We start from the raw sequence: 15,165 nt of genomic DNA, 5'->3' as shown, positions 1-15,165 counted from the left end.
TTGCTTATTCGTAGTCTTCTTGTCTTGTTACTGGGTACAAAGTAACAAATATGTTAATGCAGGTGTGATGTCATGTTGTACACAGAATGATAGGAATTCTGTCCAACCTCAGTTGGGACATACATACAGTCACTTTAATATATTTAATGAAGTCATGTGAATTATTAACTGGGGGTTTGTCCCCACGTTACAGCGTTGAAATTTGATTCCTTTTGGGTATTCTTTTTCTTTTTAGCACTCATTTTTACATACAGGAACTGGTCACATGTAAGCATATTTAAGCTCTGTGAAAGCTGCAACTAAGTCACCATATCTAAATAACAGGATTTATTCTGAACAAGTTTGGGCATTAATATCATTTGGTCTTATTTATGTTGGAGTTTCAATAGCAGAATCCCTTAAAAAATTGTATACATATTAAATGGGTTCTGTTTTCCTATTTAAACTATGAGGGATCAAAATTACTGGAAATTACTTGTAGGCCTGTAACTTGGACCATTTACATACAAAGGTAAAATTTAGTGTGGCTTTGTTAGTTTTAGTAAATAAGTTAATTACGTTAAATGAAATACTGTCATGTTTATTACTCAAAAAGATTCAAAGAAACACTTAAAAAGTATTTCTCATGTAATTATAAAACAAGTCCTCAAAAAGTTGATATTGTTTTGGCAGCTGTTGGGTCATTTCGTTCTCAAAAAATTACACACACTGCATTATGGTAAAGATTTTCGTCAGCATCCGATGTGTAAATAAACTGCTCGCTTAGTCTTAAAACCATTGCAAAGAAAATATGAAGCTTTGGTTGAAATTTAGCGTCTATGCGTTCATTTCGCTGTCATACTCCGGTCCAGGAGGCGGCAGTAATGCTCCATACGCTTCAATATACCCGCCGCCAAAACGCTCATTTCACAGAAACAATATTTTTCTTTTCGGAAGAAGATCCCGACAAAGCGGCCCTGTTTCTTTTCAGCTTAAAAAAATAAAACATAGTCGAAAATCTGAAAACCGACGATGTACGCTCGGACAAATACCAGCAGCACACATGGAGACTTCCAAGATAGAAACGGGGTGAACTATGTTACATCGACAGAGTCTTTCGGCCACTGCTCTCAATTGTTCTGGAAAAAGGACCCCAACGACTCCGGAGTAAGAAAGCCAGCAGCTGCCATCACTGTTAGCTAGCGACCATGGGTAGAAATAGCTGCACCAAATAACTAGTGGAGCGACAATTTTACAGCTAAGCATTTAGAGCAGCCTCTCTGTTACACGTGGGTTTTGGTTGAGTGTCTGTGGGTGAGCTGAAGCTGCAGGCTGTGTCACAGAGCAACTTCGTTAGCATTCGGCTAACGTCATGCTGAGCGGTTTCCGGCCTAGTTTGACTCATAGCTGCAGAGCTAAGTAGCTAATAACTCGTTCCTTTTGAATTTCGTTTCTGTTACAACTCCACAAACTGTTTGGCGAAATTGGACGTTTATGTCCACGCATGCTGTCATGGAAAGAGAAACACCAAGTGACTACCTGCTAGGAAAATAATGATGGAGCAGCTAAGCACCGCGGTTAAGCTAACTTCTCACAACACTGTCTCAGTCAAAGCAGAGTACGCTTAGCCAGCAGCAGTCTTTGCACATTACGACAAGACTGGAAAAACAGTTTAAATGTGTAGACTTCTACACGTTAATCTGTCTTTGGTGTAAGACCAAAACAAGCGTGCATTTCTGGGCAGTGGAACCAGTTTTACATGTATCAGGCCTACAATATTAGCGAGCAGCGCAAAGTAAACACGGCTGGCTACCTCGCAGGAAACGGGAGCGGAAGACGCCCCGCGGAGGACTGCACTTCATTCAGTCTCCGACAGATTATCAGCGACCACAACCACACTTTAATCTTTAGAATCGAAACATAATAGTCTGTGGGACGGCCTGCGGGGTATGAACCGTTGAGTTCACTGTAGCTCCCATAGCGTCCCGTAGCTTTTAGGTCCAAGGCATCTGTTGTGATTTGTGACTTGTGGAAGTCGTTCTGCGGTGTGTCACTCTGTATTCCTTCCCCTCTCTCCCTTAGTGTCCAACAGTGTAAAGTGGACACACCAGCATGATATTTGTCTCACAGTGTATACTCTTCCACAGAAGCTCCTTAGGAGTTGATATGTAAAAACAATAAAACGCTTGCTGGTGTGTTGTCACGTAGCATCTCAAACATGTAGTGCCAAATATGGAAGTTTAATGTTTACATTTCTGTTTGTCCTGATGTTTTAGTCACTCTGGGGGTGAAAAAACAAGTTGTCACACAAGCAGACAGTTCTGGTGTTCATCTCAGACTCTTACAACTAACGTAGTGAATTTTTTTGGGATGCACTAGCTGTAAGAATGGTCATAGTGATACTGAGCATTAAAATCATCATTTTGCTGCTGTAATGTGTGCGGGTTTTTTCTTTTTTCTTTAATTACCCCCTTTGTGGCAGGGGGCAAGGAAAACTTGATGTGGCACAACAGATAAACAGAGAGTCCCATTGATAGATGACATCTTATTTGGGGATACACATTAGAGGCTGATATTAGGCCTGTGTTTGAACTGTCAAAGCATCACAAGCGTTGATTTATCTAATTACTCCATTCTGCTCTATGCTTGGTGTCAGTCTAATGAATGACCTGAGGATTTTGAGTTGTTAGTGTCTCCACAGAATCTGTGTGTGTTTGGTTCTAGTGTTTCTAGGCCCACAGTGTAGTTCTACATGTGGTACTGCAGTAGTTTTTCAGAATTTACTCTCAACATACTGATTGAACTTATGTGAAGATACGTATGCGTGAAAGAGTAAAATTATATGTATTAAATACATAATAAGAGTCGTTAGCTGTCATTTAATGCAAATATAATTAAATGTTGCTTAAGTTTAATACATAGTAATAAATATTTAAGAAGGGCTGTACCCTTTATTTGAAGTGTTTAGATGTTCCCACTAGGTACTGAAGCTATGTCAGATCTGGGCTCTGATTGGCTGGAATTGTGTTCTAGCAATTTTCTTGTGTAAAGCTTTGTCTCAGAACTGTCTATCATCCCAGATATCCACATATCACACCAGGCAGCTGCATGTGCAGGTTTGTCAGGTGTTTCAAGTGGTCAGAAAGAGAGAGGAGGTCAATGATGAATTAAATATCAAGACTATCCAGTGCTATGAACAAGTGTTATGATTGAATTTTTTGCATGATGAATTCATTTAAGGGAAGAAAACCTCGCCCTGTATAAGAAAGTAATTCACAGTCAGTGGTTGCGCCTTGGTAGCAGTGACTGCAATCAAGCGTTTGCACTTATCGATGAGTCTTTTGCGTTGCTGTTGAGGAATTTTTGCTCATTCTTCTTTAATGTATGAATGTAGTTAGTGTTAACATTTCCTTTAACGTTACCGTCACAGCCAAGTTCAACGATCAGCTGGTGCGATCAGCTTCCTTCATCCTCAGCAGCCCTCTCCACCTCCAGCCTCTCCTCAGCATCGCTCTCCAGCTCCAGCCTTTCCTCAGCGTCGCTCTCCAGCTCCAGGCTCTCTATGGAGTCCCAAGCACCAGCACCGGCGCCGCCACCAGCAACAACAGTGTCAGACGACATGGAATCAGACGAGAGGCCGTACGTCTGCGACCTGTGCAGCTGCGCCTACAAACACGCTAGCTCCCTGCTGAACCACAAACTCACCCACAAGACCGGAGACTTCAGGTTGGGACGTGAGGCTTGTTTGCGTAAATGCATGAAACATTCTACTCCTTTCCTTGTTACTAATGTTCACGCCATTTTCAACTCCAAAACCCAGGTGCGACTTTTGCAGTAAGCCCTACACCAACTACATGTCCTTGCGCAACCACATGCGAATCCACGGTCAGAAGCGCTACATGTGCGACCTGTGTGGGAAGGCCTTTCGCCTGGCCCGGTACCTCCGTAACCATCAGAGGATCCACGACGATGGGCCCAACCGCTTTGACTGTCCCTCCTGCTGCAAGAGCTACAGAACCATGTTAGAGCTGGCTCAGCATCGCTGCAGTGCTGCTGTGTCCAACCAGGTAGGTCTGTGTTTCTGATGATAGCGTGGGCTTAACTGATGTGACTAACACTGTAGTTCTCTCGAAGCCGTTTTTTGTGTTGTATTTGAAAGAAATGTAAAATGCAGCTGCGTTTAAATGTGACTTGTTTTGCTACAAAAACACATCCCACTGATGAGTGTGTCTATTCTACAGCGTGATCTAAAAGAAAAAGGCTCAGTGTTTTCCTGAAACACCTGGGTATCGTAGTTGTTAAACTTTACTCACAGGAGGAAATGTAGTTCGTTAGGGATTATTTTCAGTGGTAAAGTAATTACACAAGTAGAGCAATATAGAATATCATTAAAGGGAAGTCTGCTTTCTCTTTTTTCCTAGCATGAATTAATGAATACACAGACTGGTTACAAATTGACCCTTTGACCCTTGTGTTGATGTGTTGTGGGAGTTGTGCATTTTGGGTCCATTTGTCCTCTTAACTATAAGGCAGCGGTCCCCAACCTTTTTTGGACCACAGACCCGTTTATGTCTGACAATATTTTCACGAACCGGCCTTTAAGGTGTCGTGGATGAATACAACAAAATAAAACCAGTACCAAAAAAGAAGAAGATTTATTCATAACACACGGGAAAAGACCCAGGGAACCGAGTTAACGATAAAAACTATAACAAAATAACGATAAAAACGGTAAAACACCCTGAAAACCATACATTTCCCACTCGATCCTCAACTCATGGTACCAAACGAATTATGGACCGGTACCGGTCCATGGCCCAGGGGTTGGGGACCACTGCTATAAGGGACACTGCACATCAATACAAAGCTGTTCTGTGTGATCACATTCATGATAAAATGCTATACCATCATCAGAGAAACTAACAGTTATTACAGCTTAGCTTTTAGTTGGTCATAAAGTAAGTTTACCTGCATAAGAGTGAAAAAGCCAGACCCTGCTAGCTCAATGCACTGATGTAATGTGAGCTCCATGTAAGCCAACCTTATTGTATCTGCTGGGTCCTCTGTTACAAACTCCCAGCTTTACTATGCACATAAAATACACATTAGTAAACCAACTGTTCCCAGTAACTAGTTTGTGGAATAACATCGCACTCATTAGCTAACCTCTTAAAGAGTAATCTTGCAACTTAGTGTCGTGCCTCACGTCATCGATTAAAAGACTCAAATGATGAAGCAGCAGCAGGGAGATCCTGACTTGAAGCTTTGGTATGCTGTAGCTTACACTTTGCTAACAGAGCTAGCATCTTTTTTAATAAAACATAAAGAACAATATGAAAGATTATTTATATCATTTTTTTTACCCCTTACTCCCCTTACGTTCAAGTAGCTCTAGAGCTCGATAGACATGCTCCTGAACAGACAAAAACACACTTATTGTCTAATCAAACAAAACGTATGTTATGTTGTTCTTCACTCATGTTACAGCGGTTAACCTTTAACATTAGCGATGCACTCATTTAAAGCTACTGACGCTTTATCTGTTGTGTCACACCAGTTTTGCATTGGGTGAATATTTGAAGTGAAGAGTAATGAAGACTTTAATTTTTCAGAAAATGTGTTATGTTTTTTCTTGTAAAGACGTTTCCTTGATTTTGCTGGAACAGATGTGGGGGTCAATAATATATATATAATAATATATGTATGTATATGTATATTAGTGGGAACACTGGCATGTATGGATGTTGATGTGTATGGCTAGGACTTTTTCTACACTGAAGTGTGTGTGCATGTAATACAGTGTAGTTTGTACTGTGTTTTCCTTCCTCTCTCCACTGACCTGCTTGGGAGAATGTTTATCCAGTCTTCCTGTAGTGGAAGTGTGCCGCGGCACTAGGGTTAGACTAGGGTTAGGCTGAGATTAGGGAAAGGCTCAGGGCTCAGATGACAGAGAATGAATACATTTCAGCTGATTTTCCTAACAAGTACAGTAATACAAACTTATATGTGTGTGTCTGTGTGTGTCTGTGTGTGCATGGGGCTGGTTCATAAGAACCGATTCAACTGCCCGTCCTGCTTTAAGAGCTACCGAACCATGCTGGACCTGGCCCAGCACCGCTGCAGCGCCGCGGCCAAAAACCAGGTTGGTGTGAGCGTGAGTGAGCATGTGTGTGAATGTGGCGTGTGAGGCAGAATCGGCAGTTTCAGGGAGAACCAGCGCATACGGGCATTTTAGATTTTAGATCAAATTCCTGATGCAGCCTGCTTCTGATGTACGCGCGGCTCTTTAGTAAAAAACCATCACAATGTTCTTTTTAGATCGGATCTTTTTTCCTGGCGCTGTCTTCACAGAATGTATACTCTACACTTTTGGATTCCATATTTGGAGCTTGCTGTTGACTATAACATCTAAAATCTCTTAACAGAAATATTTGAGTCTTTTTTTTTTCCTAACACTTGACTGCTGATATTTGAGATGGAGTGCAAGGTGGCCAAAGTGGATAACTTCAGCTAGTACTAGCATCAATGTTCGAACTCTCAAACTAAACCTTAGTCATGGGACACGTCTCAATCCAATCAAAAGTAGAGACGGTGACCAGCAGGCACAGCCTTATGGGTTCTACTTTTTTTCCACTTATTTTGGCGTGCAGGTGTGTAACAATACTTCTTTGACCATATTTAAGTAGAGTTGACGTCAGTTTACTTAGCAAACCTTTTGACTTTTTTGTGGAGCTGTGAGATCAGAGGTAACTGAAAAAACAGCACAAGTGTGGAACAGTAAAGACTACTGCAGTCATCTTCTTTAAAAAAACAAAACAAACCAGCAAAAATGAGATCCAGTGCAAACCCTGCCAGGGAGAGCTAACACATCCACAAGTCTACCCCAGCTTTGCACAGCTGTTTGATGAATGGTGAATATTGAGCAGCATCTCTGCTTGAAGTGTGCATTGCTTGTAGGGATGCAGTGACGTATCAGCAGATTTTAACAAGCATCAGCCGGTATCAGTCCTGGAAACTGCAGAAAAGAAAGAAGCAAATTAAGGAAACAAAAAAAAATATATTGATACCAAAAGAGGCCATGAGCTAAATTATTATTTTAAACAACTTCTAATTTTGCTGTTCTCAGACCTGTGGTTTATTTACTTTGGTCTGAATCAGTTGATATGTTTGTGTACTTGTAGCGTTTTCCCACGGTTTGGTTTCTTTTCATACACAGAAAACAGCAGGCGAGCCAAAATGTGTCACTACAAACCACATCAGGATGTTCAGCCTGCCAGATATGTCTGAGGTCTGTGCAGACACAAGTAAAAACAGGAAGTTGGTGTTGAATTGTGGACTAGTGGATAGCTCCTAATTTACTTAATGGGCAAAAGTGTACTGGACACCTGTTGCATCCAACTACCATAACTAGTAGTTGGGTTGAGGTCGGATCATGTTTTAACCATCAAGGTAACTGTTCTAGAGTTTGATGGAACAGGGCTGAGACCAGCTACTCCAAAGGTCCACGCCTGGAATTATAACTGTCTTTTTGCACAAATAAATAGCATCAAAGTCAAACACTGTCCAGACTTTGGTTTAAATGGACTAAATCTGAGAGTTTGTGAAAACGCCCTATCAGTGCAGTGATCTCTAGTGCTTTGCAGCTTGTAATGTATTGATTATACGTGTGGTTTTCCTGCTGTGGAAGGCCGCATTTTGAATATTTAGTATGTAGCCCAAACTGTAATTTAGCACAGGCTACATTAAGCTTTCAGACAAGCTCAGTCATGTCGATTTAAATTTCTGTTACTGATTAGAAAATCAGCAGCTCAGGAAACATCTGGCTGTTAAAGCTGAAGACAGCTGCTGGAGCAGCAGACGTCAGCGGGCTGAAGTCACGCAGCTTTGTTCCTGACTGGCTCACCTTTATCAGCTGGGCTAAATTCAGTGCAACAGTTACTTTGTTTGTACTTACTGTTGCCATGGCAGCACAATACAGAATCCCAATGCTACATTATTAAAAACACATTAGTGTTTGTATTTCTAAATACTCAAACATTCTTTAATACTGCCCGAGTCTCATACGTTCGCATTTGTTTTCACTTCCATGTCACTGCTCTGTATAACAGTAGACAAAAGTAAATATGAGAGATATCCACAAAGATGAGAAGGTTGTAAAACAGACAAAAAAATCAACCAACCACAAATTCCCATAAAATAGCTCGTTTTGTTAGAGGTGTGAGGAGGCAAAGGTATGGGTGAGAGGGATTTATGTGCTGCTCAGGGAAACCGTCAGAGAGCATGTTAGGTTTAAACTAATGTCAGCAGAAATCCTGACGCTGTCGGGGTTGGAGGACGGCACGATGAGACGACGGTGTCTTCCGTGATTAAATGACAGAGACGAGATTGGAGTCGACTGTCCCGTTTTAGGAGCGGCAACCTTAATAGAAATACTGAATTTCTGTTTGAATGTGTGCGTGTGTGTGCGCGCGTGTATATGTTTGTGCGTGCGTGGGTGTGTGTGTAACTTTACCACTTCATCTTCATCATATTAATAGGTTTAGACAGGGCAGTGAAAGGTGTGAGATAGATGTGGAAGAATCAGGTCTGAACAGCACAAGAGGTTTGAGACCAACCTCGACAGTAACATCACATTCATCTGTCACCTCTTCTGTTTAACAGCGTGTCTAACGACAGGTACAATCACCCTTTCCTGTGTCTTTCCCTCCTACCCTTGCTTCCATCCAGTCCGGCGGTCGTCGCTCCAACTTCTCAGCTACACCTCGTCGCCAGCAGCAACAACAGCAACAGCAGCAGAATAATGCTAACTCTATGATGCAACCGCATGGTGGACATGGCCAGCCGGAACCTCTCCCCTCTCACTGCGTCTCACCAATGTCCCAAGGAGGGCAGGGTGGGGGCGTGGCTAGTCAGTCTGTTCCTGACCCCCACCAGGTAATGTCAGGAGGAGCTCTGGTGAGCGATTGTTTCTTCGTAGCTCTGTTGTTGTCGGCGTTTACGTCGAGCTTTCTTTGTGTCTCAGCAGGGCCGCCCCAGCTCAGTGTCCTCTCAGGCCAGCCAGCAGAACATGAGGAGCTCGTCCTCCAATAAACACGTCTCCTCGTCCAGTGCTACCCCGTCCTCCTCCTACTCCCTTCTTCAGCCCCTGGTGCCTGAGGTAAAGGAGATGAGCTCAGGATACACTAGGCTGAGCGCCAACCCCATGGTATGAGAGAGCACCGCCACACACTCGCTGTTTGCTTTCTGCTGGCTAGCTGCCTTTCCTCTATCTTACCTAATAACACCAGGAGAGAGAGACTAGTGCTATAATACTCTCTCTACCAGGAGCTTCTCCTCACAGGTCTTTCTCACTCTTGACAAAGTCGCAGAGAAACATTTTCTGTTGCTATTGGGAAACAGTTTCATCTATAAGAGACAGAAATGAGTTTCTGTTATGATAAAGGTGGCAAGTTCGTGGCTTCCTCTTTGCAAAGTGAAGCGGACCGTCTGTCTGCACAACGCCAAATTAGTGTCGGTTAACTGTACGTGTCATTTTCAGCTGTGTAAGCAGAACTGCGCAAAGCTACCACTGAGCCAGACTTCAAGATGCTCTCCTTCAGTGTCCACTCTCTGTGAAGTGCTCACACTGGGAAAGTTCTGTAGCGGCGAATCCGTGACCCACGCTGGATCTTAAAGCGCTGTCCGAAGAGAACAACTGTAGGCTTTTAGAGTTTATTACTGGGTAACAGGAAGAAGTTCTCATCGTGCCAACGATGGTTGAGTCCCGTGTCAGAACGCTCAACTTCAGAAATGAAATGAACAAGTTTTACAGCATGGTACAAAAATGATTTGGGTGTGTGTGAATAGCTTCCCCCTTCATAGCTGTACAGGGTGTGATTCAGAGCTGACCTTTAGCTGACCCTCTGCTCAGCGTGGTCACTTGTAACTTAGGTTAGGATGTAAAACTCTAAGCTTTCTAATTTAAGGAAAATTATTAAAAGAATCCAGGTAGTTTCACAGTCTGTAACCTCACGTACACAGGCAGTGATTCACTGACTCTAGTGTATTATTATACTACATGTTAGTGTTAACTTGGTCTTTACAGTAATGCTGTAACAATACAGGAGTAAAGGGCTTCAGTCATTGCTTGGTTGTAAACAATAAAGCCAGTTTAGTGCTGATCTTCTTCCATGTCCTGTCAGCTGATAAGCCCATCTGAGCAGCACTCCTGGCTTTAATTTAAACCTTAATCATTGTATTGAATCAAATACTGACATTCCGTAAGAAGGATGTTTATTACTAACGGCCTCCAATTATGGTAGAAATTTCATTTTTCAATTAGTCAGCCAGCAAAGAAAACAGGCTAAAATGTGGCTGCTAAGGTGATCCTTTGTCGTGGGCTGTGACCTGTGGACCTTCACTGGCGGTATGAGGCTCTCTAACATTAGTAACCTGGAGCTGTGCCTTCTGCTCTTTCACACCAGTCACCCTGTGAGCTTGTGTTGCACGTTTCCATGTTGTATTTTAGGCTTTACACCATCACATACTGAAACATATTTATGACATCCATGTTCATACAGCAGTCCAAAACTAAGTTTAAAAAAGTTGGACATCTGCAACATAGATCTGTTGCAAACACTTCTAAAAACCCTGGAGGAACATGTTCCGGGTCAGACGGTCAGGACCTGTGAATGAAAGGCAGAAAAATCAGTGTAAAAACAGTTTTGTTAAGTCTTTGTGTAGAAAACCTTTCAAATGTAAAGGTTTTCCTTCTTTGGAGTAGTTTATGATTAAAAGAATAAATGCCTAGTTCTTCTAAACAAGGCATACAAATAAGATTGGAGTATTTAAAATATATTTATGCTGCTATAATTTGTCATATTATCTAAAGAAATGAGAAAACCTGCTGAAGACTGTAGGATTTGAACCCACAGCCTTCTTCTTCCACTTTGGTGCCATTATTTTATTAGACCAGGGGTCGGCAACCTGCGGCTCTTTAGTGCTTATAGTGCGGCTCCACGTGGTTTGGGAAAAGTATTTAGCTGAAGTGTATTTTATTTATGTTAGTTCTTTTTTAACTTGTAGTTCTAAATTGGAAGATTATTGTGATTTTGAAATATGAAAATAAAATTATATTCTATTATTTTTTCATCGCTCAAAATAAGCGTCACACTCGCGGAAGCCGGTATACCCGCCGAAACGCCGTGCATTTATCGAGACTTTCAACCCCGGGTAGGCCAGTTATGGATCTTCGGATCCACATTATATCAGCAGCTGTTCTCCACCGTGAACTATGTTAAAAACAAACACCGCTCACGCCTCACAGACGACAGCTTACAGTCCTGCGTAAAGATGAAAGTGACTTCGTACAGCCCTGATTTGCAGACGCTGTGCGCAGAGGTTCAGGAACAGAAGTCCCGTTGTAAACATATCACGGCAGTGATTGCAGGTGCCGCTCAGGTGTGTCCTCCTCCCCTGCAGCGGCGCTGCAGACCACGCCCCGCCACACACATTAACCAGGTAAAATACATATTTAGGCAGAATTTTGCAAATATCTATTTTTTTAGCAGCATAGTGCTTTTTTTCCAATTATTTTTTTAAAAGCCAGGCCAAGGCTCCAAAAGCCCAAAGGCGATATAAGGGTGGCGGCTCACAACAGTTTTTGTTTGCTACATGGATCATTTTAGTTCAGCTGGGTGTCTTTCCTTTTGTTATATTTCTTTAAGAGTTCAAAATGTGTTAATTACATAAATAAAATGTAATTTTCTCTGTAGCACTTCATGGATTTAAGCAACACACCTTAGTTGTTCACACAAAGCATGAAAGTAAAAAACAATATATACAGTGTTATCTTTAATTTAGATGTCAAAAAGTATTTGCGGCTCCCCGTGTTTTCTTTTGCGTGGAAACAGGGTCCAAGTGGCTCTTTGGGTGTTAAAGGTTGCAGACCCCTGTATTAGACTGTCCAGGCTTAGTCTTTCATAGAGTGGTCGAGTGTTTCAACATGCTGTTTATAAAAACAATAACATCAACAGGACTGACTGTGAAGTTTATTTAACACGGGCTCTTGTTCTAGAACCACCTGTAAGAGTGTTCATGAAGTAAAGCAGTGAAATAACCAAAGATTTTTCAATGGTAAACTAAAATAAACAAAGTCAGTGTGGAAACTAACGAAAACAAGAAACACTGTCGACCAAAAACGAAGCTCTCGTCATTAAATCAGGAAACATTGCCCGTTTCCTTCTGTGTAGCGCGTCCACTCGTGCACATTCCCACAGCAAGTCAAAAATGGAGTTAACTCTCGATACGAGTTACTGTGCCCTGATGGTTTAATTCCACTTGAGTAAGAAGGGAGGATCTATATCACAGCAGTCAGGTGTTGTGTTGCAGCTTTTGCACCGCCATTGCTTTTTGTGTTTTGTGCCCTTGCAGTGGCTTTTTCCACCGTTCATGCATCGCTGTGACTTCTTTCCTTTTGCCTTCTCCTCGTACATCCACTGCATTATTCATGACTGTCGTTTTATTTCATCCACCGACTCTTTTTCTGCACCAGTGACACAATTCTTTGTCTCTCCACCTCCCTCTCCAGCCGAAGCACCAGGACACTTTCTCTCTGCCCCCCCAGCGACCCCTCACCACCATCAACCCCATCGGCCACTCCCTTCATCCGAACGGAGCGCCCACACTCAAGCCCTCCCCCGTGCCACGCACCATCCAGGCCATGCCCTGGGAACAGCGCTCCCTCTACAACCAATGAGACACCTGGGGAACCAACACCTCCCTGTTCGCGTCACATCTATGACCACACACCCTCCTTCTCCACCCCGACCCTCTCAGATCCAGCGTCAAGGACGGACGACTGCCGGACGCCTGCCTTTTCCTTCAGTCCTCCTCTGGAACGTTGTTTGGGATTGGGGGAGGGCACCGTTGAGAACTAGTTGAGATTGATTACTGAGTAGTTAGGTTTAAAACGATGTGTTGCCTTGACCCTCATGTATGATCTATGCCATGTACTGGATATAAGTTAAAATGTCTGTCTCCTAATCTGTCCTCACTAAGAATTTATCTCCCTCGTCCTCCTCTATCACCCTAGTTATGAAATATTTATCCTTCCCATTATGAGTAGTGTCTCCCACCACCTTTTCCGTATGTTAAATGAAGCCTATTTTTATTAAGAGTGTGTTCCAAACCCATGAATGATAATGGATTCCTGGCGCCAAGTTGTAAAAATAATTGTTAAAGTTTTTTAAACATAACATCATTTTATTTTATTTTTTCGTCCAATGAGGTTTCTGGAAAAAGTAAGGACGGAGGGAACATGAACAGTTTCTTTGTATTTTTTTTTTCACCCGCCCCTCGGACGAGCTCCAGAACGAACATTGTGTATATTGTGCGTTAGGAGGTGTAATGAATTCCGTTCTCTCAGCAAGGACCACAAAAGAAACATTTCTGCAAAAAACCCATGTCTCCCTGTTCCTGCCCGCTCAGCTCAGGTGTGCTGTGGAGACTGAAGCCACCGAACAAGGACAGTCGGGGCGCTGTTCTTTTAACACACAACTGAAAGCTCACGTTTTTCTAAACTGGTGGTTTGTGGTTATTGTAGTTTTAATAATATGTTGGCTGGGAATCAAATCTAGAAGATAACAGCGAGCCTCCATCCCTTTTGTTCCAAACTGACTGTTACCAGGTTTGTTCCTTTCACTTTGAAGCATTTGAAGAAGTGCTGTATAATTATCACGGTCTCACTTCCACCCCTCTACCGAGAGCTGTGTCTGCTGTAAAGATGTGACATTGCCACCCCCTCCCACCACCACTCGCTCACGCCATCACCAGTGACTTAGCGGTCGCACCGGGCCTGGCTCCCACACACCTCCAGCTCCTGTAGGGAAAAATCAAACACACACAAGACACCACCTGACTCACTACTCCCAGGGTTTAGTTAAAGCCTAGATTTCAGTAAGCAGCCAATCACTTCTGGCCAAGTTGATAAGAATTTAGTCCAATCTGACAGTGAAAGACTGGCTCCAGTATGTAGTTCTGTTAGAATATCTCTCGCTAACATGGTGTTCATTGAAATACCCACAGTTCTACTGACATTGTATTTTCTCTTTTTAAAGTTGTTTCTATTTTTATTCATATGTTTTCATTGTTGCTTTCTCTATCCTTGTAAAGTGTCTTTGAGTATTTAGAAAAGTGCTATACAAATAAAATGTTTTATTATTATCACCATCAGTGCTGCTCTTCTCACAGAGAGGACATAGATGTAAATATTTGACTTGGAAGTAGAATTTCTGCTTTGCTCAACAGCAGCTGTTGAGAGATCACGCTCAACTTTACAGAGTCTAAAAGTTGCCTGAAGTTTTGGAAAGTATTAAATTCTGTGTGACAGAAAAGCCAACCCCTGCTGAAGACTGTGATGCAGCTACAATTGCAGAATAAGTAAGTTTTCATCCTTGTCATCATAGTCCACACATGAGCAAAATGGGACCCGAGGAATCGGACCTGTGATGTAAATGAGGTAGTTGTAATATGCTGCTGTTTAACATCAGTCCAGTCTGCTGTGTTTTCTTAGTGACCTATGCAGGGGTGTGTATATTTGCAAGATGCGGGTTAATTTAAACGATTATGTAGCATTTAGGTGGATTTTTATGTTTGAAATATTCAGAGGTTAAACCTGTGCTCTTTGTAATGCCCAGCAGAGGACTTGTTATATTTCTAAAGACCTCTGTGGAAAAACAGCATTTCATTTCTCTCGTTCTGTGACCTCCATAAACTTTAAATGATGGGTTTATGGATTTGGCAAGTTTATTTTCTGAATTTTGGGGGAGAAAAGGAGAGCAAGGCAAACAAATGTGTAGCTCTTTCTCACATCTGTTTGCTCATCACATCACTGTCTGAAATGCACCCAAAGCACTGATTTATATTTTAATTCAAATAAAAGTGAACTTTTTGAATGAATGGCTAATCAGATGAAGATGCCTGGTCTTCTGCATGGACATGGTCACATGACAAATGGTCTTCAGGTAAGTGTCTGTAGTTTAACAGTTAAGCCACAAAGGTTTTCCCCACAAAGACTTTTTGACTTTGCCAGAAAGTCCTTATGCTAAATCTATGAATTTTCATATAACAGTTCAATACTCCAAGTCATTCTTGTCCAAATTCATACTAGGATTTGATGTCAAATACATCCAGGTGATAACCTTGTCT

The 15,165-nt window shown here is 42.2% G+C and overlaps 1 protein-coding gene across 3 annotated transcripts; it reads left to right on the top strand.

The window, feature by feature from the left end:
• The first annotated feature begins 905 nt into the window (after positions 1 to 905).
• Positions 906 to 14,184, top strand: LOC308411023 (uncharacterized protein). 3 transcript variants are annotated; one of them, XM_080904718.1, is made up of 7 exons: positions 906 to 1,146; positions 3,410 to 3,705; positions 3,800 to 4,046; positions 6,032 to 6,121; positions 8,707 to 8,913; positions 9,005 to 9,184; positions 12,548 to 14,184. In XM_080904718.1, the coding sequence occupies exons 1-7, from the start codon at positions 1,012 to 1,014 to the stop codon at positions 12,713 to 12,715; spliced, it is 1,323 nt and encodes a 440-aa protein (XP_080760844.1). In that variant the 5' UTR covers positions 906 to 1,011; the 3' UTR covers positions 12,716 to 14,184. The 3 variants fall into 3 exon arrangements, with proteins under 3 accessions (XP_080760844.1, XP_080760843.1, XP_080760845.1); XM_080904717.1 differs by having other exon boundaries at positions 9,002 to 9,184; XM_080904719.1 differs by lacking the exon at positions 6,032 to 6,121 and having other exon boundaries at positions 909 to 1,146; positions 9,002 to 9,184.
• Positions 14,185 to 15,165: the final 981 nt, after the last annotated feature.

This window comes from Rhamphochromis sp. 'chilingali' (assembly GCF_963969265.1).
Source record: "Rhamphochromis sp. 'chilingali' genome assembly, chromosome: 15".
NCBI classification, from domain to species: Eukaryota; Metazoa; Chordata; class Actinopteri; order Cichliformes; family Cichlidae; genus Rhamphochromis; species Rhamphochromis sp. 'chilingali'.
Note: the sequence above shows the minus strand (reverse complement) of the source record. Positions and strands in the feature narration are given on the sequence as shown.